The sequence below is a fragment of the Dendronephthya gigantea genome, unplaced genomic scaffold (genome assembly GCF_004324835.1).
Source record: "Dendronephthya gigantea isolate DGI-Jeju-01 unplaced genomic scaffold, DenGig_1.0 000024F, whole genome shotgun sequence".
In the NCBI taxonomy this organism is placed as follows: Eukaryota; Metazoa; Cnidaria; class Anthozoa; order Malacalcyonacea; family Nephtheidae; genus Dendronephthya; species Dendronephthya gigantea.
Genome location: NW_021163034.1, coordinates 88,491 through 113,075, shown reverse-complemented (window position 1 = coordinate 113,075; position 24,585 = coordinate 88,491). Strand labels below are relative to the sequence as shown.

The window sequence follows — 24,585 nt, the reverse complement described above, 5'->3', positions numbered from 1 at the left end:
CTAAGATTTAGAAAGAATATTAACATCTTATATCGTAGATGAGAATAATCCTAGAAGACAATACAATCCTGGGTGATAATACATGGACTAACAACTCAAAGGTCACGGGTTTGATTACGACCATAGTTAACTGCTAATTTTTCAGTTCGCTCATTTGGCAACTTAGAGTAGCATCGTCACAATATTAACATTGTTGTTCGCTTTCTCGGCTGTTAGGCTGGGGCTGCTAGCTGTAAAACGCTTGTATATTATAATATATACTATATAATATATAATTGGCCTAGGCTATTGCGGTCACCAGTTGTCATTTTCAAAAAAAATTCATGATAAATAAACATGAACTAACTAAGGCAAAGTTCACTCTCTTCCATCTTACCTTCAAACGTCCATTCTGAGTGTAATTGTTTAAGTTCAGGGGATCCTGTCCATACGTGAGTATGTATTTGGTGACTCGTGAATTGCTGCTGTATAAACCTTGTGTTTCTATCGCCGTTAACTTGAAATCAACTATAAAGTCAACTTGCAGCCAAGGAGCAGTGTCATGATCACCTGCAATCCAACCTCCTTCGTATTGATCCTTTTTGATTGAGTTAAGTCTGCTCCTACGACCATCACAGTAAATACTGAGATCAGATGAAGTCGTTATTTGAGTAGCGTATATAAATGAATTACTCATTCCAAGATCGTATTCATTAAACCAGTCGATGTCTAGAAAAATATTCAAGACAGAAAACATGAAATATACGAAAAACTTGCTCGGATAATTATAATTTACAGGTCCTATGTCTCGCATCATGTCAAAAAAGGTAATCCAACTTCTGCATGCAATTAACCTTATACACAATGACGTATCTAGCTGTGGCTTCTGCAGGGAATTCTGGTTTTAGTAATCACGGCGAAAAATTCAAACTTCAAAATTTCCCGCCGTGACTACTAAGACCAGAATTCCCTGCAGGTGTCAGTGGCTTGTTACGTCATTATACATCAGGTCTATTGTGCGCAACGCACTTAATCCACGGACGTTAATTTTAGATGTCACGAAAGAGTCAGACTTTCGTCTTTGATTGATATCTTTTTCAATCAAAATCGCATGGACGAAAAATTAGCGCTGTCCTATATTCGATACGCAACATCAGTGACGTAACTGGGGGAGGTGTCAGGGTGTGACAGGGTGGGGCAGTACGCTTTAAGGAGCTCTGATAAAAATAACGCAACCATGCTAAAATATTACCAGCGCACAGGGGAATAGAACTACGACCGACAGACAGATACGCAGCTAGCTGTTGCCGGATTGCTTAAAAAGTTTTAGAATAATTATATAATAAATTTTAACAGGGTTTTCCATTTTCAAACTGCTTATAATTAAAAATACAAATGTTATTTAATTTCTCAGTTCAAGTGTTCTCGGACGAATAATCTCAGCAAAGTAACAGAATTTACTCTGTGACAAAATATATAATTGAAGTTGGCGATTGTGAAGTCTAAAACTGCAGAGGGGGCTATCAAGAGAACGATTGACGGAGGGGGGGGGGCGAAATGATTGACGGGGGGGGGGGAGCGGACACAACGGTTGTTTTATGCCACTGAGTACAATAGTAATTGGCATTAATAAGAAGTTGCTGTTCGATTGGTTTTTTCTTTGATATATAGGCTACCCTGTATATTAAAATGGATTCAGTGATACCTACCACTGTCAGTTCCCCAGAACTCCAGTTTTAATGACCTTTCGGATTCGAAGGCCAATGGATGAACCCGGATGAAACGAGAAAAAATAGTTCTTGACAAACGTTGCTTATTTAATCCATTATCATCGACATTCGCAATGAAGACCTATAGGATTGACAGAAAAATTTGCTTAGCATGTACTCATGGAAATTTACTACAAGTCATGTATAAGGATTCGTTATGGTTCAGGGAGGTTTGTATTCGGGACTAGCATTGTGGGCACGTCCGTAAGACAGGCGGCCATAATTCATTGTCAACAACAGCTATATCCTTCCTTTAGTTTACATAAATTTTAATCAGATTGCTCTGGCCGGCTTTATTTGGCATGCAACTCCAAATAATTTCAAGGCATGCACTCATGGAAAAGTGCAGTGGCAGGTTGTTGGAAAGACATTTAGTTCAGTAAACGGTGAGTAAAAGGCAAGAAAAACACTCTCATGCATCTTGTGAGTGACTGAACCTGCATCTTATGCATTAAATATGTACTTTAATTCAACATAACAAACCATTGACGAGCTTTTGAACCGCTAGCTACAGAGACACTGAGACAGGGTCTCAAACACGCGACAATTGACTTTGGTATGAAGTGAAAACATTACCTTACGACGGCCATCTTCTTCATAGAACTGATAGTGTAAATCATCATTACTGAACGAGACGGTGAACGTTTCTACGTAGGAACCATCGTATCCCTTACTATCTATACTGCAAACTTTTGTGGGTGCAAGAAAATCAACTCTAATCCATGGATCATTGTCATCATTATTTGCAATCCAGGCGCTTGACATATCCATTCTTACAAAAGGATTATCATTAGCGGCCTTGTTGATGGACGAACCAGTTATTTGGCCGAGAACAAATTTGTCAGAAGACAAAAGTGCCTCTGTCTCCGTACAACCTGCATTAAAAGAACGGGTTTGAGGGTGAATATATATATATGAATGAAACAAATCACAGGTTGAGATTGCAAACTGGTTGAGATTTCGATTCAACTTCATTTTTTTTATTTAAGATAAAGTCAAAAATTTACCTTAGGCTTATCTTAACCTGTGTTTGAATCATATATTTCGACTCTCAAGATGTCTCGTTTTTTCGGATTTCTTTGATAAAATGGTTTTGTTTATTGATACCGATTATGATAAACTTAAGTTACTGAACGATATATAATCAAGAAACAGATGGGAGTATTGTTCATAACAGACATTTTGACAAGCAAAATTCTTATCATCAGGTATATAATTACCTTGATAGTGACCGTAAAATTCAAATTTCATAGCGCTGGAATGGGAGTAATTACTCGGGTGCATTTGAAGGTAACGAGCTCTGATAGAAGGTTGTAAATAGATTTTGACGTCCCCACTCGTCGCATCAACTCCATAAATCTTCTGTTAATGGGAAATAAGAAACAATAGACTTTTTTATAATGACGTTAAACGCAGAAAGTCTAATCTCACACGAAGTATGATGGCTCGATAGTTTTATGGAGCCCGTATACTTATTCAGGCAGTCTGTACTTACTCTGGAAAGGCCATTCTCTCTGCATTTCACCAAGCTACTTTCGTTGTTGCCATAGGAGACGTTGAACGATGTCACTTCAGCGAAGGATGGGATCACCATTTGTATCCTTATCGCCGTGACCGTTGTTTCACCAATGAAGTCAACTTGCAGCCAAGGATCTAGGTCGTCTTTTGCAGGCATCCAACCACCGACTGAGGGGTTTGTGCTGTTTAGTCGTGCATTTGCGGCTGCAAAACTTGAACTCTTCGAGGACGATGCACTCAACTGCGCGTCCAAGATAAGGCGACTTTCCATGCCAATCGGAAAGGAATTTTCCCAGTCGTTATCTTAATTAAACGGGACAAAAAATGAACTATTTATGCATCTCGTTTATTAAATTTTTGTATCTTGCTTTGCTTTCGAGATATTTAAATCGAAATTACTGAGTTAGTCGCATCTTGGATTGCTATAAAGATAGATTGTTATTATAGTTATAAGTTATTACGTAACAATAAAAGGTATAACGCCAACTTTTTATCGAGACTATTTTGTGACACTGTGGCCCAAAAACATGCTTTTACCATCGTGCCTTAAATTTTTATATGAAAATATTTAAAGCACTTTAGAATTGTTATGTATATAGCCGCCATTGTTCTGCGGTTGTAACGCCATCAAAAACACAGTGACACCGAATAAGATCAAATACTTATCCAAGAATACTTTGTCCAAATAAAGATATTTCAAAAAACTAGATAAGATTTAAAGAACTGATACAGGGGGTTTATCCATCATTTTAACTGTTTTTCTATATGAAATAAGATACATTTTCCATTGTCCTTTAAGTAAAACGTAGTCAAAGCGTTATTAAACCCACCGATACGACATCCTTCGTATTCCAATCTTGCTGCAGCATTATAGCTCCATGTCAATCCTTTCAGTCGCACAAAACGTGCGAAAATCGCTGGTTTTATTGTGTTCCTGACAATATCGTTATTAGTGACACTCCCTGGAAACTCCTAGTAAATGGGTGAGGCAAATACAGTACGTATAGGCAAAATATGGGGAAAATATGGGGGTAAAAACTATATGTATAGCAACGTAACTTAGATATCTAAGTCCTATATCTAAGATTATAAGAATAACCGTGAACATAGCACCTTATATTAGCAACCTAAGTAATGCTCCTATATAGTATGTAGATAACTCACAAATAGTTATGCTCTTTAAGAAGAATGGGCATTAAGAAATGGGTATATCTGATTAGATGCGACGAATAGACCTTTCCCTTTTAGCTTTCAAGCGCGCAATGCGTGACGGTAGTTGATTATCAAGGTCAATTTAAGGTTGCTATTTTGCCATGTTCAGGGGCGATTTAGTTTAACAAAGAAGCAAAAAGAATCGGCAAGGTTTTCTAACAAACAAAATCGCTTCTAAGTAGAGCGATATCACAACTCGAAGTTGCTTGATAACCAACTACCATCACGCATTGCGCGCTTGAAAGCTAAATGGGATCTAGATCTATTGATGAGCTGCCTCCTCAGTTTACCACTGAATTAAGCCTGTTCAAATTCTACAATAGGTCAGTTTCGTAGCGGTTAGTTCGGACACAGACAAACAGAATCATACAATTCTTCTTAGCAGTAGCAAAAGATGTGTGATGAAGGATATTAACTGGTGAAACAACTTCGAGCTTAAATATAAAAAGCTACTATAGTACCATAGCTAGTACCTTAGGTTTACCGTCGTCATCCAGAACTTCCAAAAAGTTCGACCCATCGTTGCCGAACAGTAAAACGTACTTGCTTATCCAAGCGGGGTGGCTACTTCGACCTTAGATATATATAAGGAAAAACGGATTGAAAAGATTCTTGGAATAGGTCCTGCCACATGTTAATTTCACTGAACATCTTCATCTGACACATTGAAGTTTTTGCATGCATGAGTTTCCGTAGGGTTTGTATACGTACGAATGAGAAATATTAGCCGTACCTTGGGTTAACACAGCAGTAACCTTTGTGCTTCTCAGAAAATCGACTTGAATCCAAGGCTCATGATCATTATCACCTGCTCTCCAACCTTTGCAACTTGCAGGAGGACTAAGTCTGGCATTTCGTGGTGATAAGACAGAATTTTCATAAGTGGATGCTTCAAACTGGCTGTCAAGGATCGTCGAACGATTTGCAACGTCAAGTCGTGCAGGGTTTGAACAAGCTAAAAAGAGCAGAAAGTTGTCAATACTAGTACATGCATGACCTTTTCACGTAACGTATGGCGTATATCATTGTTTCTTGAGTTCTCGAGTGCAACTAATGCATTTCAAAGTTCAAACAATGAGACGCTGCATTTCGCTACGACATGGCTGAAGTGGAAAACGGCTTTAATATCTTCAAAATTTTACTAGCAGCAAGATGGCTATACAGATTGCCGAAGGTGCACGACTCTTTCCAGCTGAGTCTGGTTTTAATTTACAAACATATTCTTCAATCAATTTTTCTTAATCTTTGACATTCTATTAGCAGCAAGATGGCTATGCAGATTGCAGAAGATGAATGACTCTATCCGGCTGCATGGGTCTGGCGCGAGCCAATTGTGTAGGAATTCAGCGTAGGTAACCCAAAATCACGAGTGTCCAAGTTAATATTACGGTCTGTGACGTACTGAACAAGGCATGCAGAGTAAGTGTATGAAGTCAAAGAAGGTATATAAGGTTAGCCAATAATCTATAATAATTTTATCTGTCGCTTCATTTAAAACTATCCACGAAGAGCAATAATATAAATATACCAGACAAACATCACAGACGGCAATATTGAAACTGGACGACGCCCGTTTAGGGCTACTTGGAGTCATCCCTGCACTGGTGGTAAACTTACATTCGTAACAACCGTACAGCTCCATCCTTAAAGCACCGCGTCCAGCCATTCCGATTCTAATCGGACAGAATCGGAAAAAACGAGCGACAATTGGCGGATTGAATGTATGCATTGGAGGAGCGTTTGGAGACTTTTTTCCAGATAATATCTGAAAATAAATTAAAAGACAAGAGTGTCGTTTACAAGACCCGTTATTTCAGTGGCTGGAAGCACCGCGTCCAGCCATCCCGATTCTAATCGGACAGAATCGGAAAAAACGAGCGACAATTGGCGGATTGAAAGTATGCATTGGAGGAACGCTTGGAGACTTTTTTCCAGATAATACCTGAAAATAAATTAAAAGACAAGAGTGTCGTTTACAAGACCCATTATTTCAGGTGATCTTGCGCTCATATTTCAGCCAATCAGCGCTCGGAAGGGTGTCGAAAAAGAAATCTGTTCTCTGGTATTTTTGATTATATCTTTTGTTATTATTCATTAAACTAGTCAAAATTTTGTCATTACGTTCAGTTATAAGAACTATAGCTCTGGCAGAAGTTTGAAACCAAAATAAAGTATATTTCAAGAGATATTCAGCCGTTTCAACGGAGAATGGATTTTCTTGACAACTATAGTCCCAGTCAATATATATACAATATATTAGAGATTAATAATGACGGAGTCTTTGTTGCTTTAATTCCGTGATTCAGTTTTGGTTTAAAACCTGACATGCACGCAAGGGATTCTAATGATAAGGTCTGTCTATAATTTCAAAATGTTCGCAGGATATGGGGTGGTTACAGATTTCGGATTCATTGTCAATAAATTGTTATACATTACAGGTGAACAGAATAAAACATTAATAAGAATTGAATTGGATCCAATAAAATTGGATCGTGAACGCATCATCGGTTTCTGTGGCGTGGATTGGTCAGAGCAAAATTTAAAGCAAATAAGTGGTGTTTCCCCTCTGGAAATTCAGTCTATATTTCTCTGAGAGAAAGATATTCAAAATGAGTATACACACCTTTTTCTTTCCATTTTCTAGGTAATCTTCAAAATGCTTTCCATCATAGCTGTACATGACAGTGAAATTCTTAAACGATATATTAGGTACCGTTGGCGATCCTTGTATTGCGATAACCTTAAGAATACACCGAAAGATTAGAATCAAAAGCCATATTTACGTTAAATGACGGCATTAAACGTGTTTTGGCCTAAAAAGTTGACCGGGCTTAGAGAGTCTAGGTCAAACTATGCTTCATCGTCTTTCGTCAAAAACTTACTCAGTCAATGTCAAAGAGCAATGGTATTCCTTATACGAAGGTAAATTCAAAAGGTCATGATTGGGGGCACGGTAATTGATGGATAGATCATTAAGCAGAAAGTAAAAGTCATAAATGTGCACAAATTTCCATACACGAGATCAAACAGGAACAATAGCGTACAAAAGAGATCATCAGGGATAAGACAGATATATGAATATGCCACCGGTCACCCAAAGAAGCTTCTAGCTACGGTCCTGTCTCGACCATATAGTGTCATAATGCGAGTTTGCCAGTTTGAGCGAACTCTTAGATAAACTGATCATAACAAAAATCATGATGTAAGACTGGCTCAGGACTTCATATACCTTCACAGTAGCATTCGTTTTAAAATCTACTTGATACCATGGATTTTCAATATCTCCAGCGGCTGGTCTCCATACACCTTCTGTTTTGTTATATCTCGCTTTGTTAACCTCGTACTTAGGCTCCTCGCTGGAAGCTGACAACTGAGAATCCTGTATTGCACCACTTTCCATGCCCAGTGGCTGAGAACAAACTGAAATAGGCACGAAAAAGTAGATTAAGATTCAAAATGGAAGAGCTTTCAATGAACCGCTTGCATAATAGACCAACATTTTGATTTAGGCGACAATTTCGACACAAACAAACTTAGTGACATCGAAATATTGCAAAGTATATACCGAAGCTAGGAAATTTTGTACACTTTTGTATTATAACCAGAAGAGTGTAACCAAATTAATTACACACTCTGTAATACAAAAATATACAAAAATTGCCTATACTTTGCTATATCTTTTGTACTACTCAACATTTTGCAGCCAAACTTGGCAATTATACTAATTTCAGTATGCTCTTTATAGCTGTGGTGATTTTGCGCCCTCTTGTTACCTATACTTCACAAGTTGGTCTATTATGCAAGTGGTCCAATTTTTCCTTTCAGTTCAGTTTAATAGTGGTTTAATTCATGTCAGTCCTGTCAACAGAGGTCAGTTTTTCACTTCTCTAGAGTTCGGCTAGGCCTGTTTAGTTAATTCTTTTCCCAATTTTTAAACACTCTCGCAATGAAAAGAAAGCTTGGTAGATACATACAATGATAGCAGCCCAAATATTCAACTCGGAACCTTATTTTCGAAAACGCCCAGTTTCTTGGATGTAGTCGTACTCTCCTCGCAATGATCGGTGGGTAGAAGTAATTGGTGACGACAGACGAGTCATCGTTATTGCCTGAAAACGTCTAAAAGAAGTTGTAAACCGTCAATAATTATGAAACTTTCTTTCAGTAAATTGAGTAAATAATCAAAGTAAGTTCCCTAAAGTTCCCTAAATCAAGTCTAAAGCCTGTATTCCATTAGGCGCGCGCAGCGGAATTTTTCATTGTCGCCACGCTTTTATGCAGAACTGATTTCAGAAAAAGAAAGAAAAATTCAACTCCGCGCGCAAAATTCCGCGTAGTGGAGAACAGGCTTAAGGGAGTCCAATCCTAGTAAGTAAGTAAGTAAGTAAAAACTTTATTTGACTACGCTAACCCCTACAGCATACGCTGGTTTCCAAGGGGGGCGTAGGTTAAAAAATGTTACAAATACGATATCACCTTTACAAACAATGGACGATTTGCGCTTTAAACTAATTTTTGATCGAAGTAATTAGGAGAAAATAAATCACCACAGCTAGAAAGAGCGTACTTGAATCAGTGCAAATGCGAAGTCAGTTGGCTGCGAAATTTGGTAAAATAGGGAAAATATAGCCATGCGAAGTTGGCAAATTTTGTATATTTTGTATTACGCGCGGAATTGTGTAACTAATTTAGTTACAAACTTCCAGCCGTAATACAAAAGTATACAAAATTCGACAACTTCGCATGGATATATTTTCCGTAATTTACAACAATTCGCAGCCAAACTTGGCAGTTTTACTAAATTTAGTCAGCTTTTTCAGAAAGCTTCCTTTTTATCGCTGAAATAAGAAGTTAGTCTAAAGCGCAAGTCGTCTATTACAATCCCTACAATACGAGTCGGCCGGCGAGCCTTCTATTGTCGCAATAGTTAAGGTGAATAGTAACATAACGTGAATTATTATCCAAATTAGAAGCAATTAAATGTGAATTGGAACTTGGAAGTGATTAGTGTTCATATGACCCAAAAAATCGTAATACTCCATCGCTCAGATTCATCTTAACAACAGCTCATTAGAGGAATTGAATTTATCAACACTTGAATTTGGGGGTCGATATCCTTCAAGCAAGGTTTCTCATTTCAAGAATTTCGTAAAATAGATTTTCTAAATTAAGGATAAGAGTTAAAATGGAAGTCAAGTGCGCATCAGTTCTGCTCATCATAACAATGTGAGACCTAGATAAAAATTTTACCCATAATTCGCATGTTTCAAATTTTTCTTATCAAAAACACTAGTTCATATTCATTTAAATCGCATAGCGAACCTATATGTTGTTAGGCAATACAACGTATTTCAGAAAGTATAGGAGTTCACAATGATAACAACCTCGTACCCAGGGTCTTTGCCCTCCCCCCCCCACAATTTTCCGTTCATTTGTGATCAGTTTCGGACGGTATCTTAAAATTGAATGGAAATTGAGCGAAAAAATTTCGTTCAATTGAATAATTTCTCTTCGTAGAAATAAAATTATAGGCGACTCTAACGCTCATATTCTGTACCTTATTATTTCCATTTTCTTCAAAATATCTAAACTCGTTTCCATCATACAGAAATGATATCTGGTATTCTGTCACCCACCGGGCACCACACCCTGGAGAAGAAGAATATTCCACGATTATCTCCTTCGACAACGCTCTTCGCTATCGCTGGCAATTTTTATTTTGTTTTAGCGCCAATACGCCAATTGGTTTTAAACGAAATTCCCCCCTTGTTAATTTACCTTGTGTGCTGACACCCATTACGATAGTTATCATTATAAAGTCCACTTGTAACCATGCTTTTGTATCCGTTGACATCCAGAAAGTGTCATGATTTAATCTTGCACCCGAAGGATTTCCGGCGAGGCCTGAACTCGTGATCATTTCGTCGGAAATGAGCCCGCTCTCCATGCCCAGCGCCAACGGAGAATGGCATTCTGGGAAAAATAACACGGGTATGAATACGGTTAAGTCAAAAGGTGAAGATCTCTCTTTTCCCTTTGTATTGACTATTGAGGAATTGTGGCATTATTTATACAGGGGTTGATGTAATAAAATTAAGGGCCTGTTTACATGCAGTGAGTTATCCCGGCTAGGCGAGGTGGAAACTGCATATAATGAAAGACTAATCAGGTTAAGCCTTTGATGCGATATGCGCTTTTTACCTCGCCTAGCCGGGATAACTCGCTCCATGTAAACAGTCTTTTAGGTTATGGTAGGAAAGGAGAAGCAAGCGAACTTCTTTAATAAAGCGAACGGCTTTAATGTCATACCAAAAAGATGGGCTTCAGTTATACAAAAATCTAAAATGTAATTTTAACGTGTCCATATCTTCTAGTCGGTTCACTTAAAGCTGTCAATGCACACACAAGACTACTAGCAATCGGCTAAGACAGCAAGCAATTCAGGACATGTATTACTGTTCTATGCTTAAACTGACAAGTCTTATCCTAATGATTTATACTCAGAGCGTTTTCATTTTGAGTATAATGAGCAACTATGGATATGTTGATGTATCACACAGTGTACGCACTCACCGTGATAGCATCCCACGAGCTCTATCCTCAAGTAGCAAGTATTGTGCCATGTTTTGGGATGTATACGAATGAAACGCGTTCGCACAAAGAGTGCATTAGTCTTTTGGGTTTCCGTGTCAACGTTGGCAGAGAATACCTTGAAAAACGAAGAACCGTGATAAGTGTCATTTCCGGAACGTATGCAAGAAAAAGCAAAAGTACGAAGGGCATCGTTTTTTTTTAGTATCTAAGATCTTCTTCTCTTGATGGATGTCATCGAGTGGAAAGTTATGAATGTTTTGATGTATAGAGCCCGTTTTCCACTAGGCGAATTTGTCCGCGCGAACAGATAAAAAATAGCAAGCGATCCAACTTTTTTGCAACGAATTTTTTCGCAAGCCATTCACATTACTGGATTTCAGATATCGCTTCGCGTCGCGCGAAAAAATTCGCTGCCAAGTGGAAAACGGACTTAAGTGCCAATATTTGCGCATCCGTCACTCATCCACTCGTTTACATCTATCAAAAGACGAAAATCGCACTAAAAATAGCAGTGAAAATCGCACGTGTAAACGGCTTCAACTTCAAATTATCTAGTCGGCAGGTGGTGTTCACGAAAAAGAACATTTCATGATCAAGCGATATTTCTGCAAGGCAGGCAAATATGTCTGGCTAAGATAAAAACACCCGTTTCAATGTCCCTCCAAGTTGTATGTTGAACTGTGAAAAATCTTTGACCGTGGTGAAAGGTTAGCTAATAGAATTTCAACGTATGGATTTTAAAGCCATATTGCATCATTATAATATTGTTTTACCTTAACAATTCCGTCCACTTTGTAGTCTCTGAAATCGTTCTCCATGTAACCAAACGAAACTTGGAATGTCTTGACGTAGCCTTTTACCCCGTCCAAATGTTTCCCTTGGGTTATTATTTCAGTCACTGTTGTCAACTTGTTTAGATCAACTTTGAACCATGGGGAGGTGTCAGTGTCTTTCGGATTCCACGCGTAATTATTTAGAAGGCGTCCTTTAGTCGCCTTTGTGTCTGGCTTTTTAAAGCTGGATGCTTGGACTCTTTGAATCGGGATTTTGACTTCTCCGCTCCTCATGCCAAGAGGCTGGCTCGTGTTACACTCTTAAAATGGCGTAAAGGATGCCACTACTTTCTTTGTTTCAAGGGTATGATGGGGTGTGATTTGGGGTGAAGACAGTGACGATGGTTGACAGTGAATGATAAGGATGTGGTGGATAATCATGGTAATATTTGTGGTAATGTTGATACCGATGACGGAGTGTGGTTAATGGGGGTGATAATGATGGTGGCAATGGTTTGGTAGCGATGATTAGGATGATGGTGAATTATGGTGATAATGACGGTGATGATAGCTGATAGTGGTGATAATTAATCACGAGGTTTGAGTGAAGACCAAAAAATAGCTTGAACGCCGGCGAGCCGAGCAATTTTAAACATTGTTCATTACGAAGTTTTCATTGCCACACGGCAAATTTGGGAGATATTTTTTTCTGTTGGTTTTTAGAACTGCAATGACATCAGTGATGACAGTCGATAATGGCCATTCATCTTACTCAGATTTTTAGATACAATGCAATTTGCACAAAACAGCTAACATCTTACCTAGAATAGCGCCTACATTCGCAGTTAGGAATAACTGCAAAAAGAAAAGAACAAAACATTCTGATGAGCAAACTAACAAGCAAATTATAACGTACAGGTATTCCAGTAGCCCTTTCTGGATTATCTAAAACTCACCAAGACGAGTGCGTAAGACCGCTGTGCCAGCAAACTGCGGGAACAGTCATGCGCCATTGCGCTTGACTTGAGGTCAAGGCACCTGTAAAGCCAAAACACAAATCACGTACGTCTTCTAATTGTACCTGTACCTGAAGTTTATCATTCTATCACTTGGAAACGCAACCTTGTCGCATCCTTTTATTATTATTAATTCGTTTTATTATTCTTTTTTATCGGCAATTGGAAGGAACGCGCAAAAATGCACGCTTTTTTGAGCAAACAGAAATGCAACGAAAGAGACCAAAGATTTTAAGAAATGAGTCCCAAGTCTTAGTTTTCCTGACTATCTATGAACGAAACGATCTAAATTAAAAGAATCTACTTCAGCGTAAATTTTTTAGGTAATTTTTGAATATCTCACGTTAAGTCTTTTTTTAAGTTTACAACATATTTTACAGCCATGGAGACGAAATTGAAGTTTCAGTCTTACAAGCGGGTGATTTTTGCAGAAAACAAGTTTAACACGCACAGCTAGCGTAGTGCAATACATACCTGGCCTTGAAATCAAAAAGTCTTCGTGAAAATTTCCTTTTGGAAAGCTCTCAACTCGATGTTAACGAGACAAAGTTCTCGTGAGATAGCTTTAACTTGTCTATTACCTTGTCTACCAAACCTGTCTATTCGAGAACTTGTTTGAATAATTAAAGCTTCAATTATTCAGTTTGTTGGCAAGGTAAACTGGTTGCGGGTTCTTGCCGTGTAAACATCATGAATTTAATTGCGAATAATTAATATTCGGACAGGAGAATGTAACTGAAAGTACAGCTTGTGCATGCCTTTGGCGGTCAGCATTTCGGGCAAGCTTCTGCCTGGATTCGGAAAATATGGAGAGTAAGAAGATATATTTTTAAATGCATACCTAATCATAAATTTCACAGAGCAATGAATTACAACGAATTTAAATAATGGCGCGGAGAGATCGAACTGGGTAAGAGCAGAATTCATCCCGTAAAGGTCTGTTCCCACGATCCAATTTTGTTGGATCCAATTCACTTCTGACGTATGTTTTATAGTCTGTTGACTTGCAATGTATGTGGGCAGCAAATCAACCTAAACCAACGCAGTACTGCTTTATTGATAAATGACTTCATTCCATACGTCAGAAGTGAATTCGATCCAACAAAATTGGATCACGTGAACAGACCTTAAGGACATTTGGTTTTAAAAGAAACAAATAATGCAGAACACGAATATATGAATATCTGCCCATGTCAAATTATGAATCGAGACCACATGTTGTTAACTGCGTCTAATTACCAAGTTAGCAAGTAGCAGCAAATAACAAATACAGAAATACCTCGTTAGATACAGTTCGTACACGATTCTGGTAAAAGAAGTTAGGATTAAACAGAGAAGGCGACAGATTATATGAAATGATTTCCCCCAAAATCTTAGTCGACCAAGGTCTGCGACTTTACATGACTTCACGTCGGCCCTTTCCAGCAAGACTACATTCAAGAACATTGAGAACTCGATATTCGTTTCCAACAGTTTACAATTTTATTACAACAGTGCTCCACTTGAAGTCATAAAAAAACCCATACATTTTTCAGTTTTTCTAACAAAACTCGGCCATGTGAACCGACCGACCGAGTAATGCAATTTGTTTACCAGTTTGATAACGTTGAATTTCCGTCGCATGAAATGAGAATAAGAACAATGGATGGTATGATAAAACTCATCAAACTTCATTATCTATTGTTTCAGAAGCACACGATGCAACCAAAATCCGACGTATACAAAACAGGGCTTAACGGGAAAATCTAAGGGGCTGTTTATATGAGCCCGGCCGGTTACCGAGATTTAACAAAGCGTGAAATACTAAAATGCACTTTGAGGTATTAAAATGAGTAAATAACACGATTCTGGTTGTCGTGCAATCATCTTAACAATAGCACGTGATTGTTCTGTTTCAAAGACTTATTTCAATACTTCAAAATCAACCCCTAAGGGGTTGTTCACATGCATGAGCCCATGCAGTTACGGAGATTTATAACGAAACGTAAAATCGACTTCCAGGTGTTGAAAAAAGTCTTGAAACAAAACAATCGCATGCTATCGTTAGGATGATAACACGACCACCGGTCCAGAATCATGTTATTTACTAATTTCACATTATGCGGAATATAATTGATAATTTGTTATCTTGTAAATACTGCTACTAGTGTTAATTTCAGCAAAAAAATGAAGTTAAGAGGTGGTATATATTTCACTAAATCCTGTTACAACTTATTATTTTACATTATAGTAATATGCTTACATCGAATACATTTGAGAACATAATAGCTATTTAGTGTACTCTGGCCAGTTGTATAAAACTCTTTAACTACATTTTGCATATATAGTTAAATGCTAGTTAACTCAGAAATACACGACACTATTTGGCCAATTCTGTCCTTAACTACAGTTAGAAGTTAATGAGACTTTTATACAACCGGGGCCAGTATTTTCATCAGGATATTCACACAGTTTAGCCTCGGTTCATATCATGCGGGAATCAACAACCCATTGTGTTGGCTCATGAGAAAAGCTTCCCTATGGCATGGCAGGATCACATAGTGAAAATTACTGATTAAACATGCAAAATCTACGTCTAAATTTATCAATAAACAAAATGTTTTGGCCTGAATGTCTTGTAAATGCTACGATTCTAAAACCGATATCGAGATACAGCATCGATGATATTCCAGCGAGTCCTGGTTACGAAATCACACACAAAAGAATCCTTTCTAGTCCGGAGTATAGCTCTTCCTGAGTGGATAGTAGCCTCATTGAAGTCAGATAACACTTCAAAATAAATGCGTTCAGTAAATACAAGGTTCGTGCCAAAATTCTGTGCCAAAAGTTTTATAAATTTTTATTGCGATGCTGCAATACTTGCAAGTCTTGGGATTTCTCATACCTGGTATGAGGTTCCTAGAAACAACTTATTAAGTATTTCCCAGAATTTTTTATACAAGCATTACCCAGCTTAATATTACGTTAAAAATATTTCGATTATTACCCCTGACTATCCTTTCCCAACTACTACAAAAGAAAATATTTGCAAAAGTACGCGACTATTTCGCGAAAAGAAATTACAAAATAAAGCGATAAAGATTACTACTCGTTGCACTGAAACCTTACTCTCTATTTCTATGATACGTGTTAATGCGCTCAATACAGCTCCCGGTATCCCAACTACAGTGCCTAAGAAAAGTAATAGGTCGCAAAACACAACAACGTCTCACAGAACAACTCCCCTAGAAAAAAAAAGGAAAATGACACCCTTTTTACAAGAACCAAACTATCAACTTTTACTATCAATTTTCCCGTCTAAGATGAGTTTCCCGTCCCCAATATGAATTCGGCTATGGCTATAAACATCACGGCAGCCGATGCAAGAATCATCAGCGCGTCCAGCTACATACACGCCTATTCGAAAAAGATTCTTTTCCATACGAAAACTTCAGATTTTAGCAGTAGAAAACCATCGCTCTCCTTTAAAGTTGTGCAAAAAAATTCACAACTGTACGCGCAATCAGATTTACATGTAGCTACAATAAAGCTACAATAACCAACCGATTATTTACCATTAAATCTTTATCGTCTACACGAGGTCAGCCCTGGGTATCTCCGCGACCCTGCCATGATCAATAGCTGCATATTCGGTGGGTTGAGGGTGGCCTTCATCTCGTTTCTTCGAACCACCTGAGGCCAAGGCAACCGTATCGAGTGTTGCATACAACTACACAAGAGAAAAAATATAAGATATATTTTAAAAATAAAGCCGCAGCATGCACATCGGATAACGTACACGAGATTTTGTTTGTATCACAAGCTGGCTTAATTTGCTGAGTTATATTACCACGTGCACTTCCACTTCAACGTACCGGTTTTCCCTGTCTGTTTTCCTTATCTACTTGTGCATAGACAGGTGCAGGATTCTCTTGCTTGGTTTTGCCTCTACCTTGATGGGCATCACGGCTGCTGGTAGCGCCAACTGTGTCGTATTGGTTCCGCTCGTTTTCTTCCTCGAGTTCATAATGGTTGTCATTTCTACCAGGGTTCACACCAGCTTTTCCTCTAGAATAACACAGCAACAGGTGCAAACATTTAACACTTATATGTTAATAATTTAACACTTTTTATTGCAGTAGAATTATATTCGAATTAAATAGATTGACGTCAACAACAACGGTACAAACTACAATTTAATAATTAAAACGCAATGAAAATCAATTTTTTTTAAAAAAATATTGACTTACCGGTATCCATCTTCTATGATAGAAAAAATTAAAAAAAAACATTGAGTTAAATAGAATCATACAGTTCATCTTTGATTAATCATTCCTTTAAAATGCTTGGTAGTATACAGTAGTTCAATTTTCAACTCTAGTTCCTTGCACAGCACCGCCATAGACCTAAGGTTTACCAATCTGGATTATCTAGTCATGTTACGAGGATAAGTTTCTTCTATTTGTCGCTACGTAAAGCGTGCAATGCATACATGCATGTGCCAATCAAACGTGTTTCAAAAATTGTAGTTGCATGCGGTAAAAGACATAAAAAATGAAACTTAAAAAGAACACTAAAAGGCTGTTAATATGGAACTATACGCTGGTCCGGTAAGCGAGACAGCAGACAAATGGGATTTATCTAGAGAGCAGTATATGTGGACAGACCAATGCTTTTTTTTGTTTCTCACTTACCGAGCTTTTCTGCTCTACCGGTCTCGTCGGGTTTCATATAAGCAGCCCCTTAGTAATAAAAATTACTCAAAATGTATCTGTCACTGAAATTGAACTCAACTAGAATATAGCATTGAAATAACTTACTCTCTCCTACTGCACACCAGCAATAATAAACCACGACAACAATAATCACGATCAACGCCAACGCGCCAATAGTTATTCCGGCAATTACACCACCACCCAGACCATTATCGTCATCTTCGTGTTTAACTGTTTTAGTTAACATGAACGAACTGTTTTAGTTACTTGTGGCTTCTAACATAGCAGAGAAGGAATTCGCTTGATTTTCCTTTATGTAGAAACATAAAGGAAAATCAAGCGAATTCCTACTTTGTTATGTTAGAAGTCACAAGTATAATCCATTAATTTGAGCTGTATTTTGTTTCTAACGCAGGATTTTGCTCGATTAGGCTATCAGGCCTAGGAGGATGAGATGCAGACAATTGTCATAACGATTTTTGCAGAAAACTGAGAAGAGTAAAAAAAGAACATAAAAATGTTTGATTCAACAATAATCGCAATGAGGATTTTAGGCTTGATTTCTGTCCTTCATTCAATATCTTACGATTGAAGGGATGAAAATAACCCGCCACTTCTGTTCCGCGGGTACGGGTAGCGTTATTTCATTCAATGAATTATTACATGTTTTTTGCTACAAATGTCGTTGAAAAGAATTATGCTACCCGCACCCTTAGTCCAGAACCGGGGTATCATAACCCTGTTGAACATTTCTTATATAGCAATAACGAAAAAAAAACAACTCCAAATTAGCTGCCGCATATATGCTTGAATTAATAACATGTGATAATATCTTGTTACCTGTTCCGTTATCACCAATGGTTGCTGTGGTTGTTGATGGGTTTGTAGGTTTGGTCGTTGTTCCTTTTGCTATTTTACAAAAATTAAATTTCCTTAATTAAGGGCTGCTTTCCACTTGCGCGTTTCTCATACGCGCGTACACGCACGTAGAAGTCGAAATCATTATACTGTATATATGACATATATAGTGGAAATGCTTATAAATAATAAAAATTTAGAAGCATTTAAAATTTTCCGCGCGTAAAAAAATGCGTAAATGGAAAGTCACCCGGTAACCAAATACACCTGATAGCAATTAATACCTTATTATATCTCTTAAAAAGAGATATAATAAGGTATTGCTATCAGGTGTATTAGGTATTGTCTTTATTGTCGTGATAGGTCATTTTGACCGATGAGAAATAGTCCGGATGTATATATTTGTTTTATTTCTATATTCTAATAAGCCATTATTGACTACGTAGAATTATTTTATCACATCAACCACCTGGACATGTTCACGACAATTTCGCCAAAATGGAAATCAGGTCTAATTGAAAGAAAAACTTTGGTCTATAATTTACATACAAAATTCAAAAAAAAAATTCAACCTTACCTGCTACGGTTAAATTGGCAGAGCCTGAATAACTTCCAAGTTTATTCCTCGCATCGCATCTATATATCCCAGCATGTTTCCACTCTACTTTTGGGATCCTGAGGGATCCCATTTTTGAACTGATCTGAGAACCATTATGAAATATGGAAAAAACTGGTTCAGGAAGACCATTTGATACACATGATACGACAAATGATTTACCAAGAACAGCTTCTTCTGTTTCGAACATGACAGATGTAACATTTGGTTTATCTGTTAAAACAAAACCTCTCAGCTATAATGTACATACATGCAGTAAAAAGACTCATATTAACTGGATGAATTTGAATTTCTTTATAAGTAACTTTTGCCATTTGTCGTAGAGTACCTGCATATGTTGATTAATTCGAATAAAACACGAGCATCAACCTCAGGGAATGCGTATATTGGGGATATATACATGTATAGTTTTCAAATTCTGCCGCGGTGTAAAGTTTAACTAGTAATCGTATTCTATTTGCGTCTTTTTATAAAGTGAATTTGTGTAAATATGATTATATTATTCTGAATACCATTAGGTATTCCGTTTTTTCCCAGAAGTGAAATTTAAATGAAATCAAATTTGCTGGTCATGCGTAACCGACACCTGTTTCAATGTTATTCACAAAATTGAAAAAAGATGACATAAAAATTATGTAAAACACTGGAAATACTGTATACTTACAATTTAGTATTACCATTACTTCAATTGATTTGTTATTTGACAAAGTGTGACTTCGGGCCACACATTTATAGGTTCCACTGTCCTTTCCACTAACATTTTTAAGAATAAGTGTTTGCTCATCGTACCCATGAACTAACTGTACTTCATCTTCATTATACCAAGTGACACTGGCTGGAGGGTTACCATTTTCAGCTCTGCATGAACATGCGAAGTTGCTTTCTTGATTTAGTTTGACCGGACTGGAATGATTCAGTCTCGCTGTTGGTCTTTCTGAAATTTTGGAAAACCAGTTGAGATGCTGAGATTCATTTTTTTGTTAACAAACACTTTTTCTACCACTTCAACTCTCAATGTCAATGTCCGTTTTACACCACACTTAATGGCACGGCTGAATTTGGTATAAGCGTGCCACTTCAACCGTATCGTAGTGAACCGTAGCGAGCGTATTTCTTTGTTTTAAAGTCATTAATTCTATCTGAGTGCCCAGGAAAAAATTATATACGCTACGTGTACAGCCCTAATTTATCCGTGCTCGGACTACCAATAATAGTAAATTTAAATATAATGCATAGTCGAGCACGCTGATAAACTTGGTAGGGGTATCGATTTGTACAACTTGATTAGGCAATAATTTCATACAATTTGGCGTGGATACCTGGAGCAGCTGTCAACAATTGCAAAATGAAGGAATATAAATATATTTACAGGGCTGATATTAAATATATTTTCACAGAGAAACACAGGGCTGTATTTCACATTATTCAGAATAAAGTTTATTAGGTTTATATTTCAGCTACTGGACTAAAAAAACAATGACATTGTCAATGTATATACATATATAAAAGTTATTACTTACTATAAGTTATCACTCGCATTTTAGAACCTTACCTGCAATGAATACAGCGACAGCAGACCTTTCAGGGTTTATAACAACACCAGATAGTTTAAGAAAAAACTTATATGTTCCATTATAGTTTTTATCAACATTAGTTAATACCAATGTCCCTAGATCTTCAACGGTAACACGAGTTAAGCTGCTGCTTTGTAATTGAGCTTCGCCAACAGGATATTTTGTAGCAAGATGCTGCAGAGGTGAACCATCACCAGGTTTAAAATGCCATTCTAGAGTAGACTTTTTTGGATCATCAGTAAATGTCCAGTTTATTGACACAGTCGATCCAGGCAACACAATCGAAGTGTTTCCGCTAGGCGGTAGATTGATTTTTCCTACAAAAATATCAAAAAATCTAAATAATTGTGGTCTTAAATTTCTAATATTACAATCCTTAATCTCCTATGACCCATTATGTAAAGTGCAAAAAATAAAACATGTACTAGTTTGTTGCCCTTTTAGTGCAAGAAGAATATAAAGTGAAAAAGGCAAGAAAAATTTTTACCTTCACATAGAAAAGACAAAAAGTTCAAAGCAAAGAAAATAAGAATACCATAGCAAGTCATCTTCAGGAAATGAGATCTAAAGGAAAAAATGTAATATTTATAAAGAATTAAAAGTTGTTTTGTTTCCCTCATTATTTTAATGTAATTCTTCAATTTTTTTTCTTATATACCAGGCAGGGCCGTGCCTCCTGGGGGGGTGTGGGGGGGTGTATCACCCCCCCAAAATAAATGCTAAGGGGCCCTGATTTTGGGGAAGAACTTGCCTTATTTCAGTTATTTGATTTAACAACAAAGCTAAAAATAATTAACATGTATGAAGTTCTGGAAGCAATATACGTGTTTTTCAACGCAAGTACAAAACGTTCAAAGGCATTAGCTGATCTACTGAAAGAAGTTGAAAATTCACTACAATTAAGGAATCTGTCAAAAACACGATGGACAGTTCGTCCTGAGTAGCCGATCTTATAGATGCGTCTGTGTCATTTGCTTCCAATTTCGAAGTGGTTGCAATTTCTGAGTACGAGAGATATCATCGAACTAGAAGATTACCTAGGCGCCTTGACGAAAGACAAAACACCACTGCCGAGATAGAAATGCCTAAATTTTATAGGAAAGAGTTTGCTCTTGTTCTGGATACCCTTCTTTTACAAATACGAGAGAAAGCTGAGAACATAAAGTCTGCATTTAAACCTCTGTTGGACCGTCTGTGCCCAACACAACTGCCGACTTATGAACAAATTGAAAAACTTTGCCAGATCTAGCCAAATGACCTCCCACACCCAGCCTTGTTGTTTGCCGAATCTGAAATGTTCCTTCCATACCTTCATGAACATGCGAAAAGTAATAGCATCTCAGAGTCAGATATTACTTACAAATACGCTGCTGATCTAGCCCTTCGCCAAAGTCGTGTTAGCCTATTTCCCTTGCTAGCAAAAGCATACAGGCTTTTGCTCACCGCAGCTCCCACAGTATGCAAAGACGAGAGAAGTTTTAGTAAGCTTAAGTTTGTCAAGTCCCGCTGTAGAAATTCAATGGACAATAAAAGACTTGATTCTCTTATGCTTTTGGCATGCGAAAAAGCTCTGCCTGAGAAGGTTGATCTCCAAAACCTTGGCAAGGTGTGGTCTGGAATTAAACACAGGCGCATTAAATTGATATGACTGTACATTCCTTCGTTTGGGCAAAATTAAACTTGCAATGGTTAGATTCTAATTATTTGTAACTGTAAAAGATTTACTCAAACATTAAATAGGTTGCGACTTTTAAGGGGGCCCAAAAGTCGATAAAGTGTTGAGGGGCCCAAAATTTTGTGACACCCCCCCAATAAAATATCGGTCGGCACGGCCCTGATACCAGGTGGTGTGAAAAAAGTGTCCAAGTGCACACCATAGTAATTCTGTTCTCATCCCACTGATTTTTATCTGATTAATGTATATTCAAAGTGCCTTGGGAAAGTATGTGTTTTGCATAGGTTATTCCCACACATGTAAGAGGTTATTCTCTGGTATTTGTTACAAATTTAATTGTTGAGAATACAGTGCAACTGTTAACATTGCAGTACTTCTAATTTCTACATCTTGGGTGTTGAGTTTCTTTCCGAACTGCCAAGGTCTGTCTAAACTAGTGACTTGGCAGCACTGCAAGTCTTAATCGATAAACTCTAAATGTGACTACAAAACACCTTGAAATCCATCATGCTTTTCTGCCATTACTTGGGTATATAAAAACAAAACCAAACTAAATGAAGCTGAGTGGCCCTACACCTTACACTATATTGATATTTAGGAAAACCAAAATTTAAAAAATATAGAACTATGGTCAGATCCAGGGTTGTGATTAGGGAACAGCTTCAGTTTGCCCCATTATCAAGAAAGTGATAAATTTGTGGCTTCACCAGATGCATGATTGTTCATATTGAAAGGTGTAACAGGGTTAGAACGTCGCAAAATATACACGGTACCCAACTGTTAGAAACCGTTTACATCCAACCTACGCTTGATATCTACTCGCATATTTATATTGCCTTGGATTAGTCAGCTTCTGTCATCGGTCAATACAAGGACGGTATAAAAATTATGTAACATAACAATCTTTGTCACTATTATATTATTAGGTATACACGAATATAAAGTCATTATTAATACATACGCATCTGTACACTTGCACAGTGCTTTTAATACGAAAGACATGCCCTCGAATTTACTTAGACAAAGTTTGATCCTACTGTCAGACATAACTTAGAGCGAAGGTTGTTGTTTATATTCAAGGAACGGTGGCAATGGATTTCGGAAGCCGCTTCAAGGAAGGTTGTTGTGACACAAGAAAATATGGAAACCATCTCAAATTGCCAATACTCCTCCCAAGTTAATAATATATATTGTCGAATTACGCTTTTTGGATCTCAAAAAAGTCAAATCTAAGAGCTTTTTTCGATATTTCGGGCAGGATTGAGCTTACTCAACAAATACTGGCCGACAATGAAACCGATACTAAACAAAAATACTGGCAATGGATTGTTACTTACAACTACGTTCCCTGTATTTCTTTATTCCAGTGAGTTTCCGTCTGAAATTGGACTAAAACGTCAGACTAAATATTATATTTCGTTGCGAAGAATGTTTATTAGTATGTATACAGGAATACAGCTCTGTATGTAATTTTCTTGAAATGAATTTTCGCTTTTGTTGCGAGGGAAGTAGCCTGAAGTTGAAGTGGAAGTCATCGGAAGGGAGTGGCACGAGCAGTGGGCAGTGGAATTGGGTGGTGGTGAGCAGACAGGGCGGTGACTGGTGGTGGTGGTGGGCAGTAAACTTGTGGTGCGCAGTCATGTGGGCGCATGGGTGGCAGATTCACCTGTCGACAAAAGTGGAATGGAAACTCAGGAGAGATTGAAGACTGTGTCCTGTGTTTGACGCTAAACTAGGGCGGTATACAGAAGAGGGACAGCTTTCCCCAATGAATATTCAACATGTAATTTTTGTTACTAAGGTCTTTATCTTTGAAAGGAAAGAGTGAAGATAAAAGATAAAGTCCCTAAGTACCTGAGATCTGGTGTAGTTTATTTATTTAAGTGTCGATGCTGTTCCGCGTCGTACGTGGGTCAAACCACGCGTCATCTACATACCAGAATATCAGAGCACTTGGGAATATCATCTATCACTGGTAAACAGACCTCAAGCCCTGTTATGTCCAGTATACATTCTCACTTAAAGGCTTCCGGACACTCGGCTAGCTTTGACAAATTTAGAATCCTCTCCTCCTCATCTGACTCTTAAGAGCTAATGATACATGAGAGTCTCCTCATTACCAAACTTAAGCCTTCTCTTACAGGGACCGCGGGGGGGGGGGGGGGGGGGGCTTTAGCCCCCCCAATAATTTTCAAAATACATGTGATTCCTTTATAGCGATTTTTATATGGCCATAATAATACGAATAAAAACTCCTTATAGTAAGTTGTGTAATCATAATTATGTGTTCACTATCCGTGTTGGTGA

At 37.7% G+C, this 24,585-nt stretch overlaps 2 protein-coding genes across 3 annotated transcripts; both read right to left on the bottom strand.

Annotated features, from left to right (window-relative positions):
- Positions 1–6,780: 6,780 nt before the first annotated feature.
- LOC114522763 (venom prothrombin activator pseutarin-C non-catalytic subunit-like) lies at positions 6,781–11,109 on the bottom strand. Its single transcript, XM_028543511.1, has 7 exons — positions 11,052–11,109; positions 10,257–10,451; positions 10,036–10,127; positions 8,453–8,597; positions 7,708–7,898; positions 7,102–7,218; positions 6,781–6,798 (listed from the first exon to the last, which is right to left on the bottom strand). Exons 2-7 carry the CDS (start codon positions 10,423–10,425, stop codon positions 6,781–6,783), a joined length of 732 nt encoding a protein of 243 aa, XP_028399312.1. The 5' UTR covers positions 10,426–10,451; positions 11,052–11,109.
- A 4,094-nt stretch (positions 11,110–15,203) lies between these two features.
- On the bottom strand, positions 15,204–23,767 carry LOC114522756 (immunoglobulin superfamily member 10-like). Of its 2 annotated transcripts, XM_028543500.1 has the most exons (12): positions 23,616–23,767; positions 21,091–21,167; positions 20,582–20,920; positions 19,694–19,963; positions 18,991–19,242; positions 18,396–18,464; positions 17,661–17,786; positions 17,535–17,582; positions 17,091–17,103; positions 16,716–16,908; positions 16,416–16,570; positions 15,204–16,085 (listed from the first exon to the last, which is right to left on the bottom strand). In XM_028543500.1, the coding sequence occupies exons 2-11, from the start codon at positions 21,149–21,151 to the stop codon at positions 16,433–16,435; spliced, it is 1,509 nt and encodes a 502-aa protein (XP_028399301.1). In that variant the 5' UTR covers positions 21,152–21,167; positions 23,616–23,767; the 3' UTR covers positions 15,204–16,085; positions 16,416–16,432. The 2 variants fall into 2 exon arrangements, with proteins under 2 accessions (XP_028399301.1, XP_028399302.1); XM_028543501.1 differs by lacking the exon at positions 17,535–17,582.
- Between the last annotated feature and the right edge of the window lie 818 nt (positions 23,768–24,585).

What these genes read in the sequence shown, in the direction of transcription:
- LOC114522763 (XM_028543511.1), bottom strand. Translation starts at nt 10,425, where the DNA reads ATGGAGAGCGGGCTCATTTCCGACGAAATGATCACGAGTTCAGGCCTC. An exon ending in AATGGGTGTCAGCACACAAG is followed by an intron (nt 10,128 to 10,256) that starts GTAAATTAACAA and finishes CTTCTTCTCCAG; the next exon opens with GGTGTGGTGCCCGGTGGGTG. An exon ending in ATATTTGGGCTGCTATCATT is followed by an intron (nt 7,899 to 8,452) that starts GTATGTATCTAC and finishes TGCCTATTTCAG; the next exon opens with TTTGTTCTCAGCCACTGGGC.
- LOC114522756 (XM_028543500.1), bottom strand. Translation starts at nt 21,151, where the DNA reads ATGACTTGCTATGGTATTCTTATTTTCTTTGCTTTGAACTTTTTGTCT. An exon ending in CATTGGTGATAACGGAACAG is followed by an intron (nt 17,787 to 18,395) that starts GTAACAAGATAT and finishes TAACTAAAACAG; the next exon opens with TTAAACACGAAGATGACGAT. An exon ending in AAAACAGACAGGGAAAACCG is followed by an intron (nt 16,571 to 16,715) that starts GTACGTTGAAGT and finishes TCTCTTGTGTAG; the next exon opens with TTGTATGCAACACTCGATAC.